Below are 27,246 nucleotides of genomic sequence, written 5' to 3' on the forward strand. Positions count from 1 at the left end.
CTAGCCCCAAACACTCCTTTGTTTTACAGATTCACAGTGTGTGCTTAAGATTTTAGAGGGAAATGTGCTACTATACTGAAAACCCAGTTGGGCCTACTCCCCATTAAACCAGGGAAACCAAGGCATGCCCAAACTGTAGTATGAGGACTTCTACAAGCAACAGTGTGTTCCCTGCTCAGTCTCCCCCTCCCTGACACACGTACACTCACGTGCACACTCACTCACTCGAGGCCAGAACCAAGTCCATCTCCATTCATTCAAGAAAAGAGTTTTCTAAAATTTTTGTGTGTGTTGTTTTTCATTGTCTTTTTTTTTTTTTCTTAAAAAGGACTTATCCAAATATCTGGATAATAAATCATTTGCGTTTCCTAGGAAACTGGGTTTTCTTTTCCCTTGTAGTTCGGTGTTTTTCTTCTTCTTCGAGCCTTACTAGTGGTGTGAAGCCTTCTTTCTTTTTTCTGTGCGGTTTTTTTTTCTTTTGGACAGGAGAAAGCAGTTTGTCTGTACTTAACTCTTCAAAGAGCAAAACTGTGTGAAGGAGGTGGGGAGGAGGAAGAAACGGGTAATGAAGGGAGAAAATGAAGAGGGAAAAGAAAACAGTGTGAAAGGAAGTCCCCGCAGAGGGTGGGGTGTGAAAAGGAGAGTGGCCTCTGTCCCCTATACCTGCCACCAGAGGCCTCTGTCTCAACCCTGTCCCCGCAGAGAGGGCTGAGGCCAGAGACGTGTCAGGGGACAGAGATGGTCAAGAGAGTACATGGATTTTTCTAAGGCTGGTCGTGGTCAGGGCTGGGCAGCGAGGAGAGAGCTGCTCCGCTGTGAGCTGGTGGCAGCAGAGGCTCAAGGTCCCCTTAGGAGGCTTCCCCAGGCCTCTCATGCCTGCCTCCTGCTGGTCCCGCTGGCCTGTGTCCGAAGGCAGCTCAGCAGTCCCCGTCAGTGGCCATGGCCACCAGCATCTCACTTTTGCCCATCTCCTCCAAGGCACTGGCCAGGCTATTGAGGTCCCCATCGTCCTGCTGCAGAGCTTCCCAGAGGTCCAGGATCACGCCCGTGGGGCTCGCTTTGGTGGCAAAGTAGTTCAGGTACCTGGCAGGGAGGAGGGAGAGTGATACTGGGTAATGAGAATACTGAGCACCTCTCGGGAGCCTGGAGGCAGAGGAAGGAATGGGAGTGGGGAAGACTGGTTCCTGGGGCCCTAAAGTCTTGGCTGTCAATCCTGGTGCTACTGTTTCCAGACTGTGTGGCCAGGACAAGGCTCTGAACTTCTCTGACCCTCAGTCTCTTCTTCTCTAGAAGAGGATGATGCTTCCAACTTTATAGACGGGGTCTAAGATCATTTAAAGTATACAAAGTAAGAGTCTACAACGGTCTCTAGACTCTAGGCCCTGTCCTGTTCATCTTCACTATTTTATGATCATCATAATTACCAGGAGAGACTGCCCAAGCCTAGCACGCCATTCTTTTCTCTTCCTCTCACTTCCATCCTCTGCCTGGTCCTACCCCACAAACTCCCCGGATGCAGGAACCAGGCCCCTGACAGCTCTGTAAATCCCAACCTATCTGTGTAAAGTGTCTACACATGGCACGCACACAATACATCCTGTTTTCCAAAAAGTGTAACACGTTCCCCAGGCTGTGCAAATGGCAAACACACTTGGCTGTTAACAAAAAGGTTGGCAGTTCAAGCCGACCCAAAAGCTCCGTGGAAGAAAAGTATTTGACAATACTCTGGCAACTTATTTTGACAGATCAGCCATTAAAAACCTAATGGGACACAGAACACTCTCACACGCGTGGGATCATCATGAGCTGGAGATGACTCAATGGCAATAGAGGTTTTTTAAGTCATAATTTCCATTTTATACGCAGTCTTCAATATGGATTGAAACAACATCAAGAAGACAAAGATTTTCACCACTAAGTCAATTGGTGAACCAACTGACAGCTTATGACAGATGGAGAAGAGATTGAAATTGTTCATTTCAGCTTGCCCGGCTCCATAATCAACACTCGTGGTACCAGCAACCAGGATACCAAAAGATGAACTGCATTAAGGAAACTGGCTGTCAGGAACCTCTCCAAAGTTCTAAAGAGCACTGTTATCAGTCTGGAGACTAAGGTGTGTCTAATCTGGGCCATCATCTTCACAAATTATTTGCTATGCATCAGAGAGCTGGACAATGAAGAAGAATGAGAGAAAAAGAATCAATGCCTTTGAGTTGTGGTGCTAGAGAAAAGTATTGAACATACTGGACTGCCAAGAGAACAAACAGGTCCCTCCTAGAGAGGGTGACACCAAGCTGCTCCTCAGACGCAAGGATTATGAAGTTTTGTTTGATATACTTTGGGCATGTTTCCAGGTGGGACCAGTCCTTGGAAAAGGACATCATGCTTGGAAGGATGGACAGACAGTGCAAGAGAGGAAAATCCTGGATGAGCTGGACTAACAGTAAATAGAGTAATGGGGGCAGGTATGTCAGAACAGTGAGATAGGCTTAGGATAGGGTATGGTTCAGAGCTATTGTGCATATGGAGTTGCATTTGACTTGATGGCACAAAACAGCACATAAGCATTTTGTCTAGCTAGCATTTTGAGTTCTATAAAAGAGCTGGCATTACTCTTTTATTCAGCAAGCACTTGTAGAGTTTACTGCTCTGTCCTGGCGCTGGTGGCAGATGTGGCGGCTCACAGTTAGTCTGGGCTTTATCTGACCCTCACACTGTCCGGATGTGGGAGGGTAAAGCATTACTCCCTTGGATTAAGGGGAGGGGACAGCCTGAGGAATGTGGCAGCCTCTCAAAGCTGATCTGACTGATGGCCACTGTGGTGAAATTATGTGGCCTTTTGCCTTCTCGCTCTCAAAAACTTTATGTGGCCTTTTGCTGTAGCTCTTCAGAAAAACAGCTAGAGAGATTTTCCCCGTAAACCCCGAAGAGTCACGTTTATCTTAATTTTCTAACCAGGGCTTCAAACCAATTCAAAATGGTTTCGTTATAGCCATGGCTATAGCTGCATATCTTGGAAGAGGAACTAAATGACATGTTCTTGGATTTTTGACACAGGTCACAAAGAGGTCTCGTTGCCACTTCCAACCATCTCTGAGCTGATTCAAGGCTGCTTCTAACCCAGAGGGTTTGTTACTTCTGTTCAGGTTGACTGACAATTGCTGTGTAAGCTATAAACAACCTGAGGTTTGATGAGCTCAATACAGCTTTTATCTGGTCCTTTGCTATAGCCTGTCCTGCTGCTGGTCTACTTAATGAACTTCACAGGGACTGGCCAAGAGATGTATGCAAATTCAGTGACTATTTCCTACCTTGCAAGTTCCATGAAGTTTCTGCAAAATACCAAGAGTATTTTGGTCAGTTCCTGATCCTGGTAGGCAGCCAGGCCATGCCTTAAAACTGACAAGGAGTTTGCTTATATGTTCAACAACCCCACAGAAGTTGGTAGAAAGGAAGAAAGGAGACAGAACAGTTTCAGCATGTTTTTTGAGGGCTGGGACATTGAAAAAGTGAGTGGTCCAGAAGGTGCTACACAGCAGAGCCTGAAGCAACAGGCCCCAAAGGGGTGGATGGTGACAGCAGAAGAATGGTGCGAGGAAGGCAACTGAGAGAGCCAGAGGAAATCACTACCCAGGCAATGAGCTGGGCCAGTCTGCAGCAGAGAGGCAAAGGACAGGGATGCTGAAGGCAGATGGGCCTGCAGAGGCGAGGGGCATGCACAGAGAGAAGGGCCTGACTGCTTGTACGGCCACAAGGAGTGGAGAGGGCTGTCTGAAGGGAGAGATTTGCTTTTCTCTACAGGGGACTGTATGCTTCCTGATCCTGGGTTCTATATTCTTTCTTCCTTAATAAACCACGTAACTACATGTACAGCCTGTGAGCTCTATGTGGCCACTGCAACAAATTACTGAAGCTAGCAGAGAACCACAAAGTCTTCTGCTGTCCCTCCAACACAGCAGGCTCACTTCTGCCCTAGGGCCTTTGAACTTACAGCTTCCTCTGTAAGACTTCTTCAGACATCTGCATGGGTCCCTCTTCTCACTCAATGCCCCTGATGTTTTAGTAATGTTACCTTCCCAGCGATGCACGTTCATTCACAACTGTAATCCTCCCATTTCCCATCCCTTCTCCCTGTGCTATTCTGCATGAAATCAAAAGACATACTGTATAGAGCAAACCTCCTATCAAGGTCCTCTGTAAAGTGCTAAAGAGCAAGGATGTCCCTTTAAGGAGTAATGTGCACCTGACCCAAGCCATTGCATCTTCAATGGTTCATAAACAGGTGAAAGCTGAGCAATGAAAGAAGACCAAAGAAGAGCATAAGCCTCTGAACTGTGTGCTGGTGAAGAGTTGTGTGTATCCCACAGACTGCCAAAAGAACACACACACCAGTCTTGAAAGTAGTGCAGTCACGGTGTTCCCTAGAGGCAAGGATGGTGACGTTTGTGTCTCACATATTTTGGGCATTTTGTCAGGAAGGACCAGGCCTTGGAAAAGGACATGATGCTTGGAAAAGTGGACGGTCAGCAAAGCAGAGAGATCCTCAAGGGGATGCACTGACACAGTGACTGAACAACAAGCGTAAGCATGGCAGAGATGTGAGGATGGCTCGGGACTGAGCTGGGTTGGGATCTGTTGGACACATGGTGGCTATGAACTGGAGTCAACGCCGGAGCAACCACCGCGACCACCACCACCACCACAACCACCACCACCACCAGTCCTCCCCACACCTTTATCTTCATCTGCCATGCTTATCACCTGTCTTCCTGCAGTGGGATGTGATGCCCACAAGAGTTAGAAATGGATCTCGTTTTTTCACTGCTGTAAACTCTGTGCTTAAAGCACTGAACGCACTGGAATGCAATGTCCACAGGACCTGGGAGAGGTTTCATTTGTTCACTGTGGTATCTTTCATGTCTACGGCTCTGCCTGGCACACGGTTAGTGCTCGGCAAATAATCTTCAGAGAAATGCCCTGCCCTCAGGGATGTAGCAATGAACACCCAAACTATAAACAAGACCATGAGAAGCACAGCCAGGACTCCTCAACCATGAGAGGCCTCAGAAATGAGAAGAGAGGCCAGCAGGGTTTGTTGTGGGTGGCCAATGTCCAAGAATACCTCTCAGCAATCAATAATGGTGGGCACAGGTGGGTTTTATGCATTATTATTTTTTGGAAAAAAAAAGAACATCTTAACATTGAGCCCACCTTTCTGCTGGGAATGAGAAGCAGCACCACTTTCAGATAGGGAGTAAATCCTGGCAGTCACCAGGACACCAGCTCCCAACAAGGACCCCCAACAGCTCTTTAGCTCCCCTGCCCTGCATGCAGACTTTGATGCTGGTGAACCTGTCATCCAATCTCAATGAAAGATTGGAGCCCAGCATGATGACAGCCACAGAGGCTAGCCAATCAGAAACCAAACTGGATCTGAACCTGGGCTCACTGGCTGCTCATCCCTGCCAGCCTGTGAGTGGGAAGGGAATGAGTGTGGTCTGTGGCATGGGAGGAGGCAGACACTCACCGGTCCATGGAAAGCTTCTGGGCCAGCAGTCGCCAATCGTTGCCCCGAGAGTTGGGGGCGTCAAGGCTGTTGCATATTTTCTGACGAATGGAGAGTGGGATCTTGAAGGCATAGGGTCCCAGTTGTGTGGTAACAGTACTATTGGGGGCAGAGCAGAGGGCATCCAGGGAGCCAGCAGCCGTCTGGAAGGGCAGAGCACATGAATGGGAGAGGAGAGCATTACCTGAGGTGGCTCTGGGCATCTTCCCTCCATCCTGGCTGCTCTGGAACCCTGAACTCACTGAAGCTCAGACACCCTCTTTACCTCTCCCAAGCAGCCTTCAGCATCTGCCCAGTTAAATTCCCTGAGGGATTTGCCCCAGGACCGGAGCCAGGGAAGGTTCCAAGGCTTGGGTCTGGAGGCGCCAAGAACACTGGTGCAAGCCCAAAGATGACAGAGCTCTGAAGCCTCAACCTGTCTCAAGAACATCAACCCATTTTAAACATGAAAAAATGGGGTCTAATTATTGTAAAAATAGAAGGCTAACTAGTAAAACACATACGGGGACCCAAGGAGGGAAGGGGTAGGAGCAGAGGGGTGAGGATGGGTAGGGGTGAAGCCACAGGGTTGCACAACTTGGTGGGTAAAGAGATGGGGTGAAGCAAGTGGGAAGGATCTGGTGACAACATGAAAATACAAGGTAATGATGGGCAAGGTCCAATGGTGATTAATGTTATAAAATATAATGCATGGGAATGATTGTATGAAACACAATGTGAATAAAGAATAGTGTGAAACACAATGTATATGAACTCAGTAAGCAAAAGAATATAAAATTTTAAAAAATGGGGTCTAGAAAGAGGAAGTGACCCAAGCCAGACACCAGGTTAAGGGCAGGGCTGGGCCTTGAACCTGTATCCAGTTCTTTACATTGCACGGCGGAGAGGGTGCAGCACTCGTACCTAAACCGCCTGGGCTCACAGGTCTCCACCTGTAAGGCTGCAGGCTCAGGCCTTACACCTGTCTCAGATCAAATGTGGGTCTTGTCACTCACTTGCCGTGTGACTCCAGACAGACCTGTCTTCCTTAGAACCCCCTTCTCATCTCCCAGCTGGGGATACTCATGTCTGCCTCCCTGGGTGGCTGCACTGATTCAGTGAGGTACAATAGTGCCAGGAACATGGCTGGCACTCAGTACCGGTCAGCCGGTCAGCCAGCTGCTATCAAGTCCATTCTAATTCATGGTGACCTTGTGTCATAGCAGAACTGTATGTCACAGGGTTTTCAGTGGTGACATTCTGGAAGGAGGTCACCTGGCCTTTCTTCTGAGGCACTTCTGGGTAGACTTGACCTTCCTTTCATTTAGCAGCCAAGTGCATTAACTATGTGCATGACCTAGGAACCAACAAATCATGGCTGGAAGGGAAGCATGCCCAAGTCCCAGTGCAGCCTTGTGAGAGGAGATGTGTTTGGAGAGGATATTTCTGTTAACCAGGCGAGAAGGCCAGTCAGTCGGCATGCTGCATTCACCCAGACCCCCAGTCAGAGCCTCTGGGCCTCACCTCGGCCAGCGTCGTGTGCAGCTGGAATATCTGGCCCTCCCCTTCCACCTGGCGCACACAGATCTTACAGGTGAGCTCTGTGGAGGCCAGGCTGAGGCGCTCCAGGGTGAAGGTGCAGTGAAGGGCCTTCTGGCTGCCGCTCCAGATGTGATAGAACGGGATCTCCTGTTGGGGGGAGCAGGCCAGGGACATGGAGGTGAGGTCCCTTCTGGAACCCACCCAGCATGCCCTGTCTCACAGGGAATGGAAAGGAAGCATGAGGACATCGTCAGGGAAGGCTGCAGCAGCCACTCACAGGGCCAGTTCAGACCTCTCCAACCAGAGGAACAGAAACATTGTTAAGGTCAAAGTCAAGGGCCCTTTCACTGGCTGACTGGGCTCATGACAGTCCCTCAGTTCCAGAAGGGAATTAGGGATGGGGTGAGTATGGAAGAGGAGAAGGCATGAGCCTGATCCCTTGTGTTTGGGTTGTGAAAGCCTCGTGGATACAGTGGTGTCACATGGACGGCTGGGCAGAGGGGCACCCCCATCCGAGCTCAGATCAGCCAGCCAGTGTACAATCTTAGAGATGGGAAGGCTTCTCTGAACATGTGGCCCCTGGTTTCTGTGCCCGAGACTGTGGCAGGGTGGGAGTGAAGACATGACCATTGGTGGCACTTAATTAAGAGATGTGCCTGAGGATGCCTGGAGCTGGGGAAACGGTGGGGGCATGAGACTGAGAGGTAAAGAGAGACTGCAGGCCAAACCCTAGGACAGAGGCAGAGGGCAGAGGCTGGGCACAGAGGGGAACTGGTGTGCCCTTCCACTCCTGCTCCTAGGCCCGGACCTCACCTGGTACTTGGCCAGCAGTTTGCTCCTCCAGTGGGCATGGGGGATGTCGTGGAGGGAGAGGCGAAGGTTGTGGTAACTGTCCTTAAACAGCAGGGGTTTGGGTTCCTCCACCAGGTAGCCACCCAGTGTCCGCTCCAGCTCTAGCACCTCCTGCAGGTCAGGGACAAATCAGAAGGGACAGGAAATTAAACAGATGGATGGATGGACAAATGGGCTTATTTTGTGTACTGTCAAGTCAGAACCAACCCATAGCAGACCCTCCAGTGGGTTTTCAGAGGCACAGGGGCAAACTGCCTATCTTTCTCCAGCAGGTGGATTTGAACCACAAGTTTTCATGTTAGAGGCGCAGTTCTTTACCTCTAAACCATCAGAGCTTGGAAATGATGAACAGGGAGAAGGGCAGATGAACTCAAGAATGCTTAGATGAACAGATGAGTGCACAGATAAATAGGAAGAGAGACGGATCTACAATGGATGGGTATACAAATAGATGGAGGTGGGGAAAAGGTGAGATAAATGGATGGACTGGTTATAGCTGAATGGACAAAAGGACTACTGACTGAATTAGTATATGGACAAATGGATATAAAGTTGGATGAACGGTTAAGTGGCTGCATGGGGGGGGGGCTGAATAAACACAGATACCAAAAAACTAAAATACGGCACTCAGTTTTGAGGCCAAGTCCACACTTGGGCCAATGCCTTCGTACCAAGCGATCACAGCTGCATTTTGCAGGTGCCTGAAAGTCCCTGGGGGCGCCCTGGAATTCCAGGCCAGCCAATCCCTGCAGGAGACAGACTCTTACTCTCTCAATATGTCTTTTCACTCATGCTACATCAGCCTGTAACGTGGAGGTTGAGAAGCTATCTGAGACAGGGAGACAGAGCTGAGGGGCCACATGGCGTGAGTGGGAGGAGGAAGAACGGGGCAAGGGTCATGAGGCACGAGAGAAAGGATGGAAAAGAGGTTTAAACAAGCCCATGCGTTTGCACTCTCCCAGTATTAAGTTAGGATGGGCCTGTGATCCTGGGAATGGGCAGAGGGCGGAGGACGGGATGGGCAGGTGTTTGAGGCTGCGGTGTGGAGAACAGGTAAGGGTAGTTAGACTGGGTTCCACAGCCGGCCGTCATCAACTCTGGATGAAAACACTTTCCTTCCTCACTCCAGGACACAATTATCTTCCTCCTCTGCATACACAGGACCAGGACTCTGGCTGCCAGCTGGTCACTTCCCTCTTCCACGGCCCTTCCCACCAACCTCTGGTTGTGTCCATTATACTGTCAGCCCCTCTTCTCCTTGCCACCATCACTGTCTACTGGCCAGGGCCCACCCAACTTTCCACCTTGCCTCCCCACCACTTATCTCTCCACTCACAGGGGGCTCTCGAAAGGGCACCACCTGTGAGCAGGTCCCTTCTGATCCTTTCCCATTCAGCTAAGTACTGTGCAGCTGGAACCGACCCATAGCTGTCTCTTCAGAGGGTTTTCAGAGGCAGTTAATCGCATGGGAAGAGACTGCTCATTCTTCTCCCAGGATAGCTGATGGATTAGAACTGCGAGCCATTGGGATTGCAGCACAGTTTCTTACCACTAGGTCACCAGAACTCCCATTCCTTTTGGAAAGATCCAAAGGGCTTGGCTTGGTCACAAGGCTCTTAGGAATCTTAGGAATCTGAGTCCCTCCGCTCTCCCTGACTCTTTCTTCCCATATACGTTGCTCCATCTGCCAGAAATCTTCTCCTCTTTCTCTTCCTGGCCTCCTGCTGGCCCTTGAGGCTTAGGATAAAGGTCAGCTCCATTTGTGCTGGGTCAAGCTGTCTCCTGCCACCAGACACTGAAGGTCCCTCCCAGAGCATGTCCTTTCTTCCCACTCTTCAAGGAAGATCTTCATCAGAGCACCCATGATCCCCTGTTTCCCACACCCTTAGCTCCAGCTTAGAGAGGACAAGAGGCACTGATTCATCTATTGAGGAGCAGATTAGACTGGAAGAGATTACGAGCCTGGGCAGGGAGCGAGGGAGGGAGGATGGAAGGAACCACGCAGGTGTGGGTGTTGGAGTTGTAGGGCTCAGCCCTTCCTACCTTCAGTGCTACGGGGGTATCCTCCAGGCAGTAAACCCTGAGACTGTACTCGAGGGAGGTACAGAGGGCGGGGGCGAAGATGGCCAGCTGGAGCCTCTTGACCGCAGAGCGGGAGTAGGACTCTCCTGTGAACACGTAGGTACCCAGCTGGTCCAACAGGATGTGGCAGGACCTGGCCTCCAGCTGGCAGTAGCAGGGGGTGTTCAGGGTTTCTTCATCCAGGGTCACCACCTCCTGAAGGATGTGGGCGAGGAGGTTACAATTAAGGCCCAGGAGGGCCCCAGGCAGACTCCCTCTTCTGCCCGCCCTCCACCTCCTCATGCTGGTGGCAGGCCTGCTGTGTCCTGGGGCAGATTCTGACAGCTGGGCCTGGCCACCCCCACCCCCAGGAGAGCTGCCTGCTCCCCAGCCTTAGCCCTCACCTCCCAGTGGCCCTGGTGGGCTTGGGTCTTGAGCTGGAAGATCCAGTCACCAGCATTGACTTCTGCACAGTGAGGCACAGTGAGGATGACTGGGCGGCACAGGAGGAGGCCAGTGGGCCCACAGGTCACTGAGGGGCTCAATACTGTCTGGGTCCCTTCCGAAAGTGGGCTGTGGGTAGGGCAGAAGGGAGCAGTGAGGGGGTGTGATGTTGGCCAGTGGAGGCCAGCAGGGGCACAGGGCTACCGCTGGATCCCAAACTCAGAGCTAGGGTGCTGTGTGAAAGGCAGGCCCCTCAACTAGCCAGAAGTCCTGGGGACAAAGGGAGGCAAAGAAAATGGTGTAAACCTTGCATTTTCCTAACCTCTGTTATCACACAGCCATGCTCTCACAGCCCGATCTTCGCACACGTTGTTAAACACTCTGCACTTTCTGAATTCCGTCTCAATAGGTGTTGCTGAGCTGCCCTCCGGAAACGGCACCAATTTACACCCCACCCAGCATGCAAGGCCTCGAGATCCCACGCTGGCACCAAGGTATTATCATTTGACAAAGATCTTTGCAAATTTGCAAGCAAAAAAGTGCTGGTATCTCAGCTCTTTTAATTAGTAATTCTTTTGACTTTTAATCAGGTTGAACTTTCTTTTAAAACCTAGTAAGTCATAGTGTGTGGGGGGAATATGTGTGTGTGACTCACTTATTCATATCCCCTGCCTGCTTTCCTCCTGGGCTGTTGACTATTTTCTTATTGGCCTGTAAATCTCTTTTGAGGGGAAGGCTATTAACCCTTGGCCAGACTCAGTGTTGTTCTATTGTACTTGTTTTGCAAATTTTAAATATGGAGTTAGTGCAAACTCAGTATTTTCCTTTGCAGTCTACTTTGAGGCTTTAGATACAGGCTTAGCAGGCTGACCCAGCCAATCCACCTGCCACGGAGCTGACCGTGCCACAGTGACCGTGAAGAATGGCTTGTATGGTTTCCCAGGCTGCAAACATTTACGGAAGCAGACGGCCACTTAACTGCTTACCTGCATGTTAGCATTCAAATTCTTTAACTACCACACCACTAAGGCTCTTTGGCTTAGAGGAGACAGTAACATTAGAACCCAAGTGGACATGCCGGGGCTAGAACTCACAGAGGGAGCAGAGGGCTGAGCAGTCAGGAAGGAGAGAAGAGGGCGGGCAGAGTGGGACCTGTCTACTCACAGGGTGTTTTCTGCCTTGTTTATCAGCAGGTAGATCTCGTAGAACTTGCCCTGGGGAATGGCTCCATTGGGCACCAGCAGGCTGACCCCTACAGGAAGAAGGAGGTCAGCAGTTAGGAGCTAGAGGAAGTCTAGCTGCTTAGAACACGTGATGGGGAGGGCGTGACTGGCCCCAGCTGGGGCAGGGAGACAAAGGCATCTCCTGACCTCTAGGAGTCACCAGCAGGCTTTCCCAATAACACAGAAGTTTCGGATACTTCCATGGGACATTCTTGTTGGGTGCCATGATCCCATGTACACAATGGAAGGCAATGACGCCCAGAGACCATCCCTGACATGGGCTGTGGGTGGGACTATTGTGTTCCGCTGAGAAAAATCACATTGGAAACAGCTTGCTATACATTTCTTCCGAGTCTGCCTTAGACTAGAAACTGCTCTGAAGCCTGCTTCTCCCTCCTCAGAGCAAGCTGTAAGCCTCCAATGAGAGACGGTGGGGACTGTGCATGAGGTGGGTTGTCTGGGGACTGAAACTAGGTCTCTCTTGTGAAAGGCAAGAATTCTAGAGTCCCCATGTCCTTTCCTATGGGGCAAAGACCTCAAGTTTGATGAGCCCAGTGTTGGCTCCATGCATGACACTGGGAAGCTGTAAAGTGCTGACTTGGCTAAGCTGAGCTGGCCTATTCTCTCTGGACACTAGAACCTCATCTAGGACAGTGTACTGTATGTTGGCTGACCTGCACACTACTTCCCACTTAATAGATGGAGAAGCTACGACTGCAGGTGGTGGGCTTTCCTGCCCTAATGAGGGACAGGCTGAAATGAAGTTGCCTCGCCTCATTTTACCTCCTCCAAGAGTGAGAGTGTGTGTGTGGTGTTTGTGCACGTGCTATAGCTACGACGGAGTCATTCCCTGAATGGGATCAGCTATGAGCAACCAATGGGTCAAAGGAGCATTTCACCAGGTATGTGGCCTCTGTCGAACATAAGGAAATCTTGCTTCTGCATCAAGTGCTTCAGACTTGGACTTGAGCGAGCGGCCTGCCTTCCGTATTGACCTTGGATTCACCAGCTCCGCAGCTCCGTGAGTCAGAGGGAGCCTCTCTCCTGAGGTTTGACCCAGGGACCTGGGACCTACCCTCCTCTACAAAAGGGTGAATCACTTCCTTCACATAAACATTCAAACTCGCCGTGGAGTCGGCTCTGACTCATACAGACTCTTCATAAGGTTTCTGTGGCTGCAAATCATAGTGGACAGAAACTGCACATCTTTCTCCCAAGGAGCCAATAGTGGATGCTAAGGAAAGGGTCTGTGGGTTAGGAGGACAATTCACTATGGACTAGGCCACGAGAGCCTCCTTCCTCTACATAAATCTAAAGACACACATATATACACACATGTACAGCGTCATCATTCCTTATGAGCTACATCACCAGGGCTTTACACATACCCCTAAGCATGAATACTCCCGTACACGCCCATATACGTGCACAGCTTCACTGATTCTGTGTCTCTTACAGAACTCAGCCTGACACAGGGCACATGCTGAGATGAGGCTGCGGGGCCAGCAAGCGAGCACTCACCTGTGCCGGGGATGCTGAGTCTCCCACCCAAGCAGCCGAAGGTGCTGCTGACGCTGCTCCCCGGGTCCCGGGGCAGGCCTAGGAGCTGCTGGGAGCCGAGGCTGGCACTGCGCAGGTGCAGGAAGTGGGCATCTCGGGGGAAGTCTCCTGGGTAGGTGCCAGGTGGGAGGACCCCCAGCAGATCAGCCCCGTCAGGCAGGCCTGGTGCAGAGCTGGTGGTGTTGGAGTTGTAGACCTTGATTTTGAGGCTTGGCAGAGGGTCCAGCAGAGGTGAGTTCGTCATGGGGATCTTGTCAGCTGAGTCCTGCAGGGCATACACGGGCCCACGGTAGATGCCAGCGCTGGCCGTCAGGTCGGGGGGCACAGAGGGGTGAAGGAGCTGTGGGTTGTCTGTGAGGAGGGGCTACAATTAGACTCAGCCAAGTGCCACCAGCCTAGCCCCCACCCTCTGCTTCTATCGTGGGGTCTTCCTGTTGCAAAATCCCACCCACAGGTACAGCTGCCAAAGGCTCAGCTGCCACCTCTTGCAGGAAGCCTTTGGGGATTGATTCCTCCAGCCTGAGCTTCTCCTCATGTCTCATTTTTCTAATCCACAGACACACATGGTTACTTCCAGAACTACCACGTCCTAAGAGGGCCTCTGGCGCCTGGGCTCCGGCCTGACTGGCTGCCACACCTCTCTGGATGTCCCACAGCCACCCCAGGTGTTTGTGGTGCTTACTGGGCCTTGCAGTCTTGAAGTTGACAGGGTGGAAGCCACCAGTGAGGGCAGCAGATGAGTCAGTGATGTCAGTGTCGAAGTCGCGGCAGCTGCGGCGGTATACCACCACTCCCACCACCAGGAGGACCACCACGACCACGAAGACGGACACCACAAGGCCGGCGTACAGTGCCACGTCCCCAGAGGGCTCCAGGACTGCAGGGACATGGAAAGGCCATGAGGGACAGGCTCCAGGGAGCATTAACACATCCTGGGCTCTCCCAGACCTTTACCAGAGAACACCCAGCACAGACAGGAAGGTGGACAGAACACTAAGATGGCTCTATCCAAGCTCTGTGATGGTAGGTTGTGTAACCTCTGCCAAGGCTCGTACCTACTCTCACCTTTAGGATCTTTCTCAGTGAAATGGTCTCTACACCCCTGCCTTGCTTCTCTCCAGCATAGCAACAAGAAATAAATGAACAAACATCATGGCCCACATGATGAAACCTGTCACATTTTCAAATGTGATCCCTCTCGCGAGTTAACACCCTGAGACACAAGAAGCTTTAGCTCAGAGTCCCATGGGGACAGGCACTTTGTCCTTCTGAGAGCTGGATTTAACCTGCAGAGACTCATTGCTAGCCTGTAACCACTTTAGAGGCACCAAAAGCTCTAACAAAGGAAATCTTTGCCACGAGATGTTCTGAGCACTTTTTCTATTCTGTGCTCTGGGGTCTGAGATGGAGGTGGACAGGCACAGTGGAATGAGATACACAGTGATGGGGTGAAGAGAGGTGAGCAGGACAGGAGCAGAACAGGACCTGGAGGCAAGGCAACCCCAGCCTCGTGTGCTTCATCAGGCAGGCGGCTGCGCAGTGCGTGGGACTGTTAATGGCTGGTGGGGAAATGCCAGGACCAGAGGCAGGTCTAAATGACCGACTCACAGGGTTCTGTGACGATGGAGAGATTCTTTATCTGCACCAGCTAATATGACAGCCACTGGCACATGTGGCAACGTGGCTGGCGTGACTAAGAACTCGTGTTTTAAGTGGATTTAGTTTTAAATAACTTAAGGACAAATTTAAATAGCGATTGACTACCATGCTGGATGACTCTGATAAGAGCAAGATGGCAGCCATCAAACTCCTTCCTTTGCTTCTTTCAGGGCTCCAGGAAGTACCCATCCACTTCCTGGCAGCCCCCGGAGAGAGGCTGCTTCCAGTCTGGATTCCTCTAAGCTCCCACCCCTGTAGTTCAGCAGGGGCTGGGCATCAATTTTTTTTTTAAAAAAAAATTTATATTTGTTTGCTTACAAAGTTCATATACATTGTGTTTCACACTAGCCATCATTCACACTGTGTTTCATACAATCATTCCCATTCACTATGTTTTAGAAAATCAATCACCATCTGGGCATGGATTAGGACCACCTGACTGGTCCCCTCAGGCTGAGTGCCTGCCTCTGAGGGGACATAGTAAGGGCTCTCCTGGCCTCTGCACAGCCCCCTGACCTCCTCTACCACTGTGGCTACTTGCTGGATAATTTGCAATCTCTAAATAGTCATCAGCCGGCTCCCACCCCCACAAGCTCGGCCGAGGGCCCCACTGCTGATTTTATGGTTCTAGAATTATTGGGAAATTGTGGCTTCATTATCACAGGCCAATCTGCTGACGGCAGCTCTGCTGCTCTGGTGTCGCTGCGTTAACAGCAAGGTCTTCAGGGCTTGGAGAACAAGGACCCCCCCCCCCCCCCCGGGGGGAACACTGGGCAGAGGACATTCAGAGAGAATCTGGAGACTTCACCTCAGCCACAGAGTCCACTGAGGGGCCTGGGGCTGGGCCTGTGGGCTGACCCCGGCCCTGTCCTGGCAGAAATGATAAAAGGACGGGATTAAGAGCAACAGCTTTGGTCACAAAACCAGCTGGGTTCAAATCCTGGCTCTCCTACTTCTGAGGTTAGGGACTTGGGTAAGTCCTACGGCTTGAAATGAAATTTTCCTTCCTTGAGGGGAGGGTCAGGATGATGATGCTCAGGGCCTGTCTGTCTGTCTGTCTGTCAGTGTATGATGGAGGACACGAGGACAAGCAGCATTGGGTGCCAGGGTGGTTGGTGGGGCCCTCGGTTCTGCCCATCCCTTGCCAACCCTATACCTCAAACCCTGAAAAAGCCAGCTAAGGAAAAACCAGGGGTCCCAGAAAGAAAGGAGAAGAGCCGTGAAATGAGACTTACGGTGGCTTTTGGGGTCACTTAGAGTTTTCTTATCTGTCAGGGGAAATAAAGGAAAGACAATGACACAGGTGACAGGATGGCAGAGCATACGATGGGTAGATGAGATGACAATGCGGTGGCAGAGTCCCCCAAGGGAGAGCCCAGGAAGGCCGGCGCGAAGGCCTGTGGCTGGGCTGAGAGCCCCCCACTGTCACGGGGACTCACTCTGCATGCACAGCCCGTCGGTGCAGTTCTTGGAGTCAAGCAGCGTCCCACTACAGTCTCGACCGCCGTTCTGCGGCGGGGGCGCCATGCATTCACGGCTGCGCCAGTGGGCACACTCGGTGCTGCAGGCTGACCACTTGCTCCACTCGGTCCACGCTCCGTCCACTGTGGGGGCCACAACACACAGGGCCACACACGTCACACAGACGTGTGCACAGACCGAATTATGCATGAAGACAGGCAGTAAGTGAGCGAGTGCATGTGTGCACACACACACACAACACCATGCAAACCCACGTCGACACAGACACACACACACACACACACACGAGCTAGAAAGCACAGACAGTCCAGAGCGAAGACTACATAGTAGAGTAGACCTGAGGGGAGGGATTGTAAAACAATGAGGGAACTTTTCTTCTACTTTTCAAAGAGTGTACTGAGGGGGGAGGGGTGGGCAGGGAGAAAAGTGCAACAATGAATGAATGGAAATCCAAAGTCTCTGCAAATTCTCATTAAAATTAATAATAATAAAAAAAGAAAGCACAGACAGACACAGTCCAGTGGATGATTGCACATGCCAAGACATAAGTCAGGGAGGAAAAAACTCCACACCATTCACACAAACACGTAGTCACAGGAAAGAGACCACAGCTCAATGGCCAAGGGCACATAAGCAGATGGGACACACACAGTGAGATGAAGACAACAGGAGAGGAGAAAGTTTCAGGACTGGGGTTCATGACCAAGGCGTCAATAATCCTGTGCAAGCGTGCACACCCTCCCAGGCCCTGAGCAGCTGTGGGACCCTGGGCTGCAGAGCAGCAGGACCTGGACTGGGAGGTCAGTGAGCTCAGAGCCTCTGTCTCCAGCTCTCCAGTCACCAGGGCAGGACTGAGTGAGTGGAGGCCAGGGCTGAACATAAGGTCAGAAGAGGTCAAAGCATCTGGTCTTTGAGGATGAGGAAGTAGACTGGCTATGGGCACGTGTGCCCAGCAGCCTCCTTTACCTGGACACACTGTGGTGCAGGCGGTCTTCTGGAAGGCCTGGCCCTCACAGAATGCTCCTCCATTCAGGGGGGCTGGGTTGGTGCAGGTCCGCGTGCGCTTCTGCCAGCCTCGACCACAGCGGTTGGAGCAGGGTGACCACTCTGCCCAGCTGGACCAGCCACCGTTCACTGCAGGGGCAGTGGGCAGCCATCACCTGGCTGACCAGGCTCTTGGACTCTCCTTGCCTGGCCCCAGTCCCACCCTCTCCCTGGTGAAGCCCCCACTCAGACCCTGTACCACCAAGTTAGAAGCCTCCTGCTTACAGGACTGGGGATTCAGACACCAGAAGGCAGGGCAGACCTGGAGGTCACTCCTCCAACCCCTCTGCACAATGGAAACTGGAGGTGCAGGGAGGGTGTGAGACTCACCCACAGCCACCTGTCAGTCACGGGGGGACTGGGACCACAAGTGGAAAGTCATCTCAGGTGTGGCCCTGCCCAAGCACCCACAGGGCTCACAGCTCATGGGCCTGGGGCAGCTATCCCTAACTTTGCTAGGACAATGGGTAGGTATGGGCACTTCCCCAGTCTTCTGACTTTAAGGAGAATGCCATTTCTCCTTTAAAGAGAAGCAAGGGGCCTGGAGAAGGACTCGGAACTACTGGCTAGGGACTCAGGAGTGCCTGACCTGACCACTACTAGTTTTGCTTGAGCTGTCTCTCTAAACTGGTTCTCATGTTCCGCACCTGTTCACCAGGTGGCCAGGTTGCTGTGCCCCGCAGGGCAGGGCCAAGGGAGATGATCGCCTGGGGACACTCTTCTCCCCAGCTGACCCACCGAGCCCCTCTCACCATAGACGATGATGGTGGCTGTGGTGCTCCGGCGCTTGGCCACGATGTTCTTGGCCACGCAGGTGTAGTTGGCTGTATCCGACAGGCGGGCCTGGCGGATGATGAGGTTGTGGTCGATGGTGAGCAGGAAGTTGGTGTCCTGGGTAGGGTCGATGACATCCTCGTTCTTGAGCCATTCCACCTGCAGGAGTGGGTTTGGGAGGGACGCGGTGAGGGCCCTGTGCCTGCTCACCTGGAATCCCAGAGGGGAAGGGAGGAGCAGCTCTACCCATGTCCACCCACGGCAATTTGCAGGGAAGGGCACCGTGCTAGGCGAGTTTCCGCCCACAGTGTATCCACTACGCAGCTGTGCCACTTGGGAGGCGACGTAACTGTTCAGAGCCTCAGTTTCACCCACAGTAAAGTGGAATCTGAGGCCATCTAGCCCAAAGGCTGGGGAGAGCTGAATAAGAGCTGCCTGCTGGTACCAATTAAGCCGTGGTGCGTGCCTTTCTCGTTAACTTTCCAAATCAACTCCACCAGGCAAGGCTAGAGGCCCATTATGGTGATTAAGGACATGATCCCCGAGTGTGAGTCTGGCAACCGCGGATTCAAATATCAACTCCCCTATTCACTAGATGGGCCTCCCTGCATGGCCCCACCACCTTATCCAGTGCTGTCTGCCCAACACCTCAGGGCAGCTGTGGGCCAAATGCCTGGTGTATGTGGGGTTGCGAAGAAAAGCCTTGACGATATGGGATGTTGAACCCATTTTCCCACATAGAGTGTGGGCTGTGGGATGCAAAGTGAATAGTGTCAAGTTTCAAGTTTGGACATGGGGGCTCCTAAGCTGAAGCCCAGGATTTTGCTCAGAGGGTTCCATGAGCTTCTCAATGCCTTGTTCTTATTTCTGGATTCCCCAGTGCAGTCCCCTGAGTGGACAAGGGGTGAAGGTCTGGAATGGTGGGGAGAGGAGCAGTCACCACAGGCGGGGTCCACACACGTGAATTCCTCTGGCTTTCATACAGCCAAGGCTAGAGAGCCAGGTAGGGCAGGTTAAGATGGAGTGCACAGCCCATGGGCATTGCCCTGAGGATCCCAGCGCCTCCTATCCTAATCTTCCCTGACCCTAACATGCCTCTGGGAACTCCATGAACTTTGATAAATGACGACAGTTATAGAAAGGTTTCAGGCCCTTTGTTCACAGGGCTGCTATGAGCCGTACTCGACTCAACGGCAATCAACAGCAGCTGGGTTCTGCAGAGGTGGCAGTTCCCGTCTGCTCCCAAGCCTGATCTTCTGGTTGATGAAATGGAGGGCACTGGAAGGCTGTGGCACGGATCTCATGGAAATAAAAGGTCCAATCAGCCTCTGTGCCCAGCAGTCCACACACTTCACTCACCTCCGCTACAGGCACCCCCTCTGGTGGGCGGCACTGCAGGAGGACTTCATGGTCCAGGGGCACCTCCTTGCCCAGAGGCTCCTGATCAAAGTTCTTGCGCAGGTCTGGGAGGGGGGAAGAGGCCAAGGTGGTCAGGCAGCATAGTCGACAGCAGAGCGGGAGCCTGAAGGGCCCCTCTCTAGCCACTAGGTGGCAGTGCGCACCGATGGATCTTTCCATGGGGCCGCTTGTTCTCTTGGGCATTTCCCTTGCTCCAAATGAGAGGAGGGTTCACCAAGTAGAGTTGGGGTAACAAGGTTCCCTCCCTGTCACAGGTCAGGACTGGCGAGGAAGCTAAGGTAGGTTTAGAAATCCTGGGGCAAGAGGCAGTCTGTAGTCTGGAGCCACCTTCTGACCCAAGATGTCTCTGGGGGTTGACTTCATCCAGGGATGCTAGAGGCTCCTACAGATGTTAAACCTCATCACCAGGATGTGAGAGGAAATGGTCCCCCCCGGGGAGGGTGTCAGGGGCATACAGGCAATGCGGACGTAGGCCCGGCGACTCTTGGTGGTGCCCGCTGAGCTCCAGGCCACGCACTGGCACCAGTAATCCTCCAGCCCGAACAGCTCCTCCACCTGCTGCCGGGACACCTCAATCTGCACCTCTCGCAGCCTCAGGCCTGGAAAGAGAGGGTGGATGGCTTCAATGTCAACGCTGGGAGAGGATGGATGCTTTCAGTGTCAACTCTGGGGACAGGGCTGGGCACTGGCCCAGATGCTCGCTCCCTCCAACCTAACACCTCCTGAGCGATTGCTATAATTCCTCATCTCCACCTGGTCCAGGTGCTGTCTCTGCTCAAGCACTGTGGCCCTCCAATTTATTTTCCACCTGGTAGCACTTCTCAAAAGGTGTAGGTGCATACGATCCCCCAAGGCTCTCGACAGAGATCCAGACCCTCCAAGGGCCTCAAGCCATGTGAGCTCCTGAGTGGTAGGTATCTTGTACACATTGACTCCCTGTGGCCCTGCTGGCTGGCTGGTCACCTCTCAACACTTGCTGGAACCCTCTGGTAACATGCAGTTTCTCCCTCATCTATGCCTGGAACTAGCTTCATTGCCTTCTTTGTCCAGTGATCACCCCTCAACTCTCAGCTGGTCCCCACTTCCTGCGGGAAGCCTCCCCTGATCCCGTGCCCACCCCATCCATCTCCGAACCCTGCTCAGCACCGCTCAGCTGTGCGTCTGCATTTACACATCAACATCGCGGAGATCTTTCCCTTACTCAGCTTGCTTTCCTCACAACACTGGCCGTTACTGGGACTGTACTATTTAGTTATGTGTTAATTATCTAGTTCCTGCAGGAGAATGAGGTGGGTGGGTGGGGCTTTGCCACGTTTATTGCTGGGGCTCAGAGCCGGCACAGAAAAGTGACTCAACAGAACAGACTGTGGCAGAGGATAGAGCCAGCCTGTGTGGGGCAGGCCAGGGATCAACTTCCACAGAAAGGACCATCTCCTCCCCTCCCCTCTGCCTGCACAAAGTCCTCTGTTCAGAAAGAGTGAGCCGTCCTGCATTCAGGTCCTCATCTAAAGTTTCTTGCCAAAATTTGTGGGCACAAGGGGGCCTTGAGAATGCCTCCTCCAGGAAGCCCTAAGTGCCAGGTTTGCTTGCCTCAGAATTCATAAAGCTTTTCCTCTTTGCCACAAAGTGTTTCAAATCATCATCTCACAGTCACACACAGATTCTGTGAAGTAAACTGAGACCAGGACTGTCGACTGCACATGAGGCAGTAACATGGCACAATGGTTAAGAGTGGCTGAAGAAGTGAGTGAGTGAGTATGTTAATTATATATTGTTGGTAGATGCCATGGAGTTGGATCTGTCTTACAGTAACTCCATATACATATAAATTAGAATAAGATACTGCCTGCTCCAGCAGGAAAAAAAAAAGAGTGGGCTGAAGACCCAAACAAATTTCAATCATGACCCCATCCTGTGTGACCTTGGCTAAGTTACTCAGCCTCTCCAGGGAAGTCGTCAGGATTACTTCTCCTACTGCGTTTAGTCCAGGCTGCATATAAAACTACTCAGGCAGGTCAGCTGGACCTCATCAATCTCTTTAATCCACATTTGGAGAAACTGAGGCCCAGAGAGGAGAGGACTCAGGGCCTCACAGCACAATGCCAAAAAACTGACATCCACTATCTGGTGACCTGGGTTGACGTTCTGCCCCCTCAACCATGAGGCCTCTACTGCATCATTCTCAATGAAGCTACTGCCTTAATTCTCCTGCATCTGTGCATGCAGACCAACCTTGACAGCCAGGGATCTCAGCAGGGGTCCTGGGGGCTGCCACTGAGGAGGACTAAGATGAAGATGAAAGGAGCTGCTTCTGGGACAGAGCCCCTACCCATTCACAAGAGAGGGCCTCTCGAGGGGTGATGCCACCACAACCAGGAGAGGACAGCACTGGTCCCTGCCTTACTTCCCACTATGGGCCAGGATCTTCTAAGTGGCCCGACCATCTAAGGGGGTTTAAGCAGTAGCTGACCAGCTGGAGAAGGGGGAGGCCATTATCCCGGGAAGCCCAGCATCCTGTCACTGGTCACAAGCGCAAGGACATGCAAAGGATGAGGACGGATGACGTCCATCACCCACACCCAAGACGGGCTGCCTGTCCCAGACCTGGCATGAGCTGGCCCATCTTCTCCTCTATTGTTTATTCTCTGTTTTCAAGGTCTCAGTGGGTGCTGGAGAGGCCTGGGGATGGAGCAGGGCCAGTCTCATCCACTGCTGCCAAGGGAGTGGCCTGAAGACCCATTGTCCAAGGTTTGCCACCAACAGGGACAATAGTGCCCCAGTTTCTAGGGCTGGCAGGGCCTGTGTGCCTGTTGACGGGAGAGTCAGAAACATGCTGTTGCCATTACCACTAATCACAGGGCTATGAAGGGCACCAGCAGGGCACACTGTCCCCACACTCCCTGATACTTGGTTGAGACCAAGAAAAACCCAGAAAGAAGAAGGGAGGGTAGATGTGTACTGAGCACCTACTGGGCCCTGGAACTGGACTCGGGATACATACACCCCCTCATTGCTTCCTCTCCAGGGCTTTGTTAACAGGCCCCAGTTTACAAACAGGAACTGGGTTCTGAGAGGCTGCGTGGCTTCCCCATGGTGACACAGACAGAGAGGGGGCGGCAGGGGTTTGGCTTCAAGCCTAGGTAGGTCTGCAATCTGAGTTTTTCAAAGCAAAACAGAAAGAATGAAGCAAAGGCAAGAGAGTATGCAGGGAAATCAGAGAAAGAAGGAGAGAGAGAGGAGAACAAGAGATAAACTATGGAAAGAAAGAGATACGATGAGGGAGATGAGTGAACGGAAGAAGCAGGAAAGATGGAAGACAGGAAGAGAGGGCTGGGGAAAGAGGTGAAGAGGAGCAGGAGGAAGGAAAAGGGAAGCAATGATAAAAATAAAGTCACCCAACACAAGAAGGCAGGCTGAGGGGTGGAAGCCACTCTGAGACTGAAGGTCATCTGAGGTTCCCCCACACTCCCGCCATCAAATATTAAGGAACAGGTGGCCCTATCACCTGCCCTAAGCCCTAAACAAGGCTTGTGGTCCCTGTCAGTTCTTCCCTCAGGGCAGGTCCCCCGCACTCAGCCTCCCAGAGAGAAGGGCCTGAGCTGAAGAGACGGGACCTTCCTCTGGAGCTGACAGAAGGCCTAGCACCCTGAATAATCTGGACTTCCAGTCTCCAAAACTGTGAGGAAATATATTTGTTTATTCAGGTCAAACTGCGAGAAGATGAATTTGTTCAAGCTGTCTACCTGGTGTTTTCTATTACGTCAACACAAGATAACGAAGATCTTTTTCTTCTCTACCTTTTTCCAGTTCCACCCACCATCCACCCTCTCTCTCAGGCTTTACCTCAGCGTCATTGGTACTCATCTTTACTCAATAAATTTTATTTAACTCTTTTAAAAAACCCAAAACTATTTTTATTAAAGGAAATGCTGTATTATTATTGTGAATGGAAAACCATTTCCTTTCCACAAATAGAAGGAAATTATAAAAACAACAGCACTGAATTCTGGTGAGAGGGCACCACGGCAGTGTGGCTGGGGCTGGCCCTCTGTTAACACAGGAAGAGGAGCAGGTGGGGAGAGAGTGAAAGAATCCTAGCCCAGAACTAGAACTTTTCCCCTTAGAGGGAATGAAAGAAATGGAGGAAGGAATATTACGCAAAAGCTACATGTTTTCTACTGTGAGGGCACATGGGCACCCAGTCAGGCCAGGCCAGGGGCCACCACTATGGTTAGGGACCTCCAGTCAAGGACGACTCATAGTGACCCTATGAACAAAAGATCTGAACCCTGTCCCATCCTCTGCCGTCCTGATCATCTCTGACACACGTGAACACACTGCTGCTGTCACTGTGTCAATCCACCTCACTGAGGGCCTTGCTATCTTTCGTTGACCTTCCACCTTTCCAAACACAATGTCCCTCTCCAAGGAATAGCCTCTCCTAGCAACGTGCCCAAAGTATGTGAGACGAAGCTTTGCCATCCTTGACTCTGAGGAGCACTCTGGTCACATATGGTCCAGGGAAAATGCTAGAGGAAACTGAGGCCGGAGGGGTGCCATCGGTGTGGGAAGTCCCACACGGACAGAGCAGCAGAGCCAGGCTGGGGACCTGGTGTCTGGGGCACACAGTGCCGGGGGCCAGGCTCACCGGTGGCCTCGTCCAGGCCCTCCTGTGTGACGTGGTCATTCTGGCTGACCCACTCGCCATTGCACTTGAAGTAGATCTGGGTGGCGGGAAAGGCACGACAGCGCAGCTCCACAGGCTTGTTCTTCACGATGTAGGCGTCCTGCGGCTCCTGAAGGAAGTGGGGCAGCGGCTCAGCCGGTGCTGAGGGGAAGGAGTCGGGAAGCACCTCGCTGCCAGAATCAGGGCCTGTGGGAGACAAACGATGTGTAAGGGCCAGTGCATGTGGTACAGGACAGTGGGGCAGTACTGCAGTGATGCCCTCTCTGACCTGCTGGGCTTTGCAGACGTCCTGTCTGTGGGAGAGGGCAGAGGGGCCAGTCCCTGCTCCGTGATGACTCTCTACTGCTTTAAGCTAGGGAGGCCCAGAGAAGTGAGTCACCTGGAAGAGCAAGGATACCTCTGGGCCTCCCCAAAGGCCCCTGGCCTGGTCCCACCACTCCCTGCCCAGCCTTGCTCAAGTTCCCATGACGATGCTGAGGTATGTGGTGGGTGAGCTGGAGGCTAGGCTGAGGGTGCAATTCTGCACATGAGTCACCACTGTCCTCTGTAGCCTAGCTAGCCAGGTAGGTAGACAGAAGGGCCCACAGGCAGAGGCATGGGGTGGGGTTGAGGTGTAGCCCTCCAGGCCTGGGCTCCCTAGTGCTGGGCCCCTTCTTCAGGTAGCATTAAGGGTGGTGGAGATCACCAGGAGGAGCCGCTCCCCAGAACCTCCCACCTCTCCATCTAATGCTGTGCTCCATCTCTCGTCCTTCCTCGCTCCCTCTACATTGCATGCTCTGCAAAATACTATGTCACACAGCACCACACCACATACACAGCACAACACACTACCACACCACATAGCACTACACCACATATACCACACCACACAGTATACAACACCACACAGCATTACACCACACACACCACACAGCACAATACACAACACCACATAGCATTACACTACACAAACCACACCACACAGCACAATACACAACACCACATAGCATTTCACCACACACACCACACCACACAATATACAACACCACACAGCATTACACCACACAGCACAATACACCACAACACCACATAGCATTACACCACACATATCACACCACACAATATACAACACCACATAGCATTACACCACACACACCACACAGCACAATACACAAAACCACATAGTATTACACCACACAAACCACACCACACAGCACAATACACAACACCACATAGCATTACACCACAGCACAGCACACAGCACCACACCACATCACACAGCACCACACCACACACACAGCACAACGCACCACAACACACATCCCACAGCACAGCACAGCACAGCACACCACATAGCATTATACCACACAGCACCACACTACATCACACAGAGCATACTATGCCACCACACCACATAGCATTACATTACACGACACCACAACACACCACATCACATCACACAACATCACACCACACCATACAGGACTACAGCATACCACACAGCACCACACTACACCACACAGCAACACACTACATCATACTGCACGACACCACATACCACACTAGATCAAGACACTTTACAGTTTGGGAACACAAGGAGGCTCCACCCCAAAGCCGTTCCCCTCCCCACTGCTAAAAATAATAAAACCCCAAAGAAATTATTACACAGGGTTTATTTTGAGCAGTTAATCTGTAAGTACACTGGGACATCATCTTATTTCTAAAAACAAGTGGGCGGCTTGTAATTGTTAAAAAATAAACCTTTTAATTAGCTTGAAACAACAATGCACTATTTGATTGCTCTGCAATTTAAGAAATAATTTTCAAATTAGGGGAGTATACAGATCCTTTTAGGAAAAGAAAAGAAAAAAATGTTCTCAAGGTCCTGAGATTTTTTTTTTTCACTCTCTCACTCATTCTCACTACTGTGGAGTCAGAACTGACCCACAGCTGACCCTCCGGTGTGTTTTCTCACACAAGGGGAGACTAATCTTTTTCCCTTGGAGCTGTTGGTGGATTCGAACTGCCAACCTTTGGGTTTGCAGCACAGCTCCCTGTAAAGAAGCTTATCTGCATGCCCGGATCTCCATGAGTGGGAATCCACTCACTGGCAGCTAACACTGTTTTCGCAGTGACAATGTGCTCAGAAATTGTCTAGCTGGCATTTTAAAAAGTTGTCTCCAGAAAGTGTAGCCCTCAAACAGATATATCTTTGAGATAGTGTGGCCAGAGTGCTCCTTAGAGGCAAGGATGACGAAGCTTCACCTCACATACTCGTACATGGTGCTAGGAGAGGCTGTTCCTTGGAGAGGGGCAGTGTGCTTGGAAGGTCAGCGCAACAGAGAAGGAACCTCAACCAGGTGGACTGACACAGTGACTGCAGCAACGGGCTCAAGTGTGTCAGAGATGAGGACGGCACCGGGCAGGACAGGGTTCAGGTCTGTGGTTCACAGGGTCACTGTGAGTCATACATGACCTAATGGCACCTAACAACAACAACAACGACGACGACGACGACGACGATGACGACAACCTACGAGACCCAAGAAATGAAAATTAAAGAAGCACACAATCATTTTCACTAGATCGCACGGTAATCAGTTTGTTATTAACTACCCTTCCTGAGATAGAAAAGTCAAATTGACAATGTTACATCTCTTGGCTTTTTCTAAAAAAGTCAACAGTTGTGCAGTCTAGGCTAGGCTTTTATTCCTAAATGTGGGCTCTCGGGAAAGTAAACCCATGAAATCAAAGTAAGATGTCTGTAAATTTTTGACATCCCACAATGGGGTCAAATGGAAACTAGGGTCTGTGAGCCTCTCTGGAAAGAACAGCTCTCAGGAGGTGAGACAAACAGGAAGGGGGAGGGGTGGCCTCCCTCGTGCCAATGGGAGGGAAAGCAGGCCAGGCCACACAATCACTTAGGAAAATTGACTTTCCTATGCCAAACGATGGGGCAGCGGAGGACAAAC

General features: G+C 51.7%; 1 protein-coding gene across 2 annotated transcripts in view; it reads right to left on the minus strand.

Moving 5' to 3' along the window:
• Positions 1-287: 287 nt before the first annotated feature.
• UNC5B (unc-5 homolog B (C. elegans)) overlaps positions 288-27,246 on the minus strand; it is a 98,186-nt gene continuing 71,227 nt past the window's right edge. Inside the window, exons 2-17 of one of the 2 annotated variants that reach the window (XM_006888969.1) lie at positions 24,257-24,481; positions 20,064-20,207; positions 19,549-19,652; positions 18,168-18,348; positions 17,338-17,505; positions 16,329-16,493; positions 16,125-16,157; positions 13,913-14,107; positions 13,192-13,581; positions 11,612-11,699; positions 10,408-10,576; positions 9,986-10,219; positions 7,904-8,053; positions 7,073-7,237; positions 5,531-5,712; positions 288-1,083 (exon numbers count right to left, since the gene is read on the minus strand). In XM_006888969.1, coding sequence (XP_006889031.1) covers positions 918-1,083; positions 5,531-5,712; positions 7,073-7,237; positions 7,904-8,053; positions 9,986-10,219; positions 10,408-10,576; positions 11,612-11,699; positions 13,192-13,581; positions 13,913-14,107; positions 16,125-16,157; positions 16,329-16,493; positions 17,338-17,505; positions 18,168-18,348; positions 19,549-19,652; positions 20,064-20,207; positions 24,257-24,481 — 2,759 coding nt within the window. In that variant the 3' untranslated portion in view covers positions 288-917. The remainder of the gene's footprint in view (positions 1,084-5,530; positions 5,713-7,072; positions 7,238-7,903; positions 8,054-9,985; positions 10,220-10,407; positions 10,577-11,611; positions 11,700-13,191; positions 13,582-13,912; positions 14,108-16,124; positions 16,158-16,328; positions 16,494-17,337; positions 17,506-18,167; positions 18,349-19,548; positions 19,653-20,063; positions 20,208-24,256; positions 24,482-27,246) is intronic. The other variant, XM_006888970.1, reaches the window with a different exon arrangement.

The sequence above is a fragment of the Elephantulus edwardii genome, unplaced genomic scaffold (genome assembly GCF_000299155.1).
Source record: "Elephantulus edwardii isolate Elephantulus edwardi_28Jun2011 unplaced genomic scaffold, EleEdw1.0 scaffold00074, whole genome shotgun sequence".
Lineage (NCBI taxonomy): Eukaryota > Metazoa > Chordata > Mammalia > Macroscelidea > Macroscelididae > Elephantulus > Elephantulus edwardii.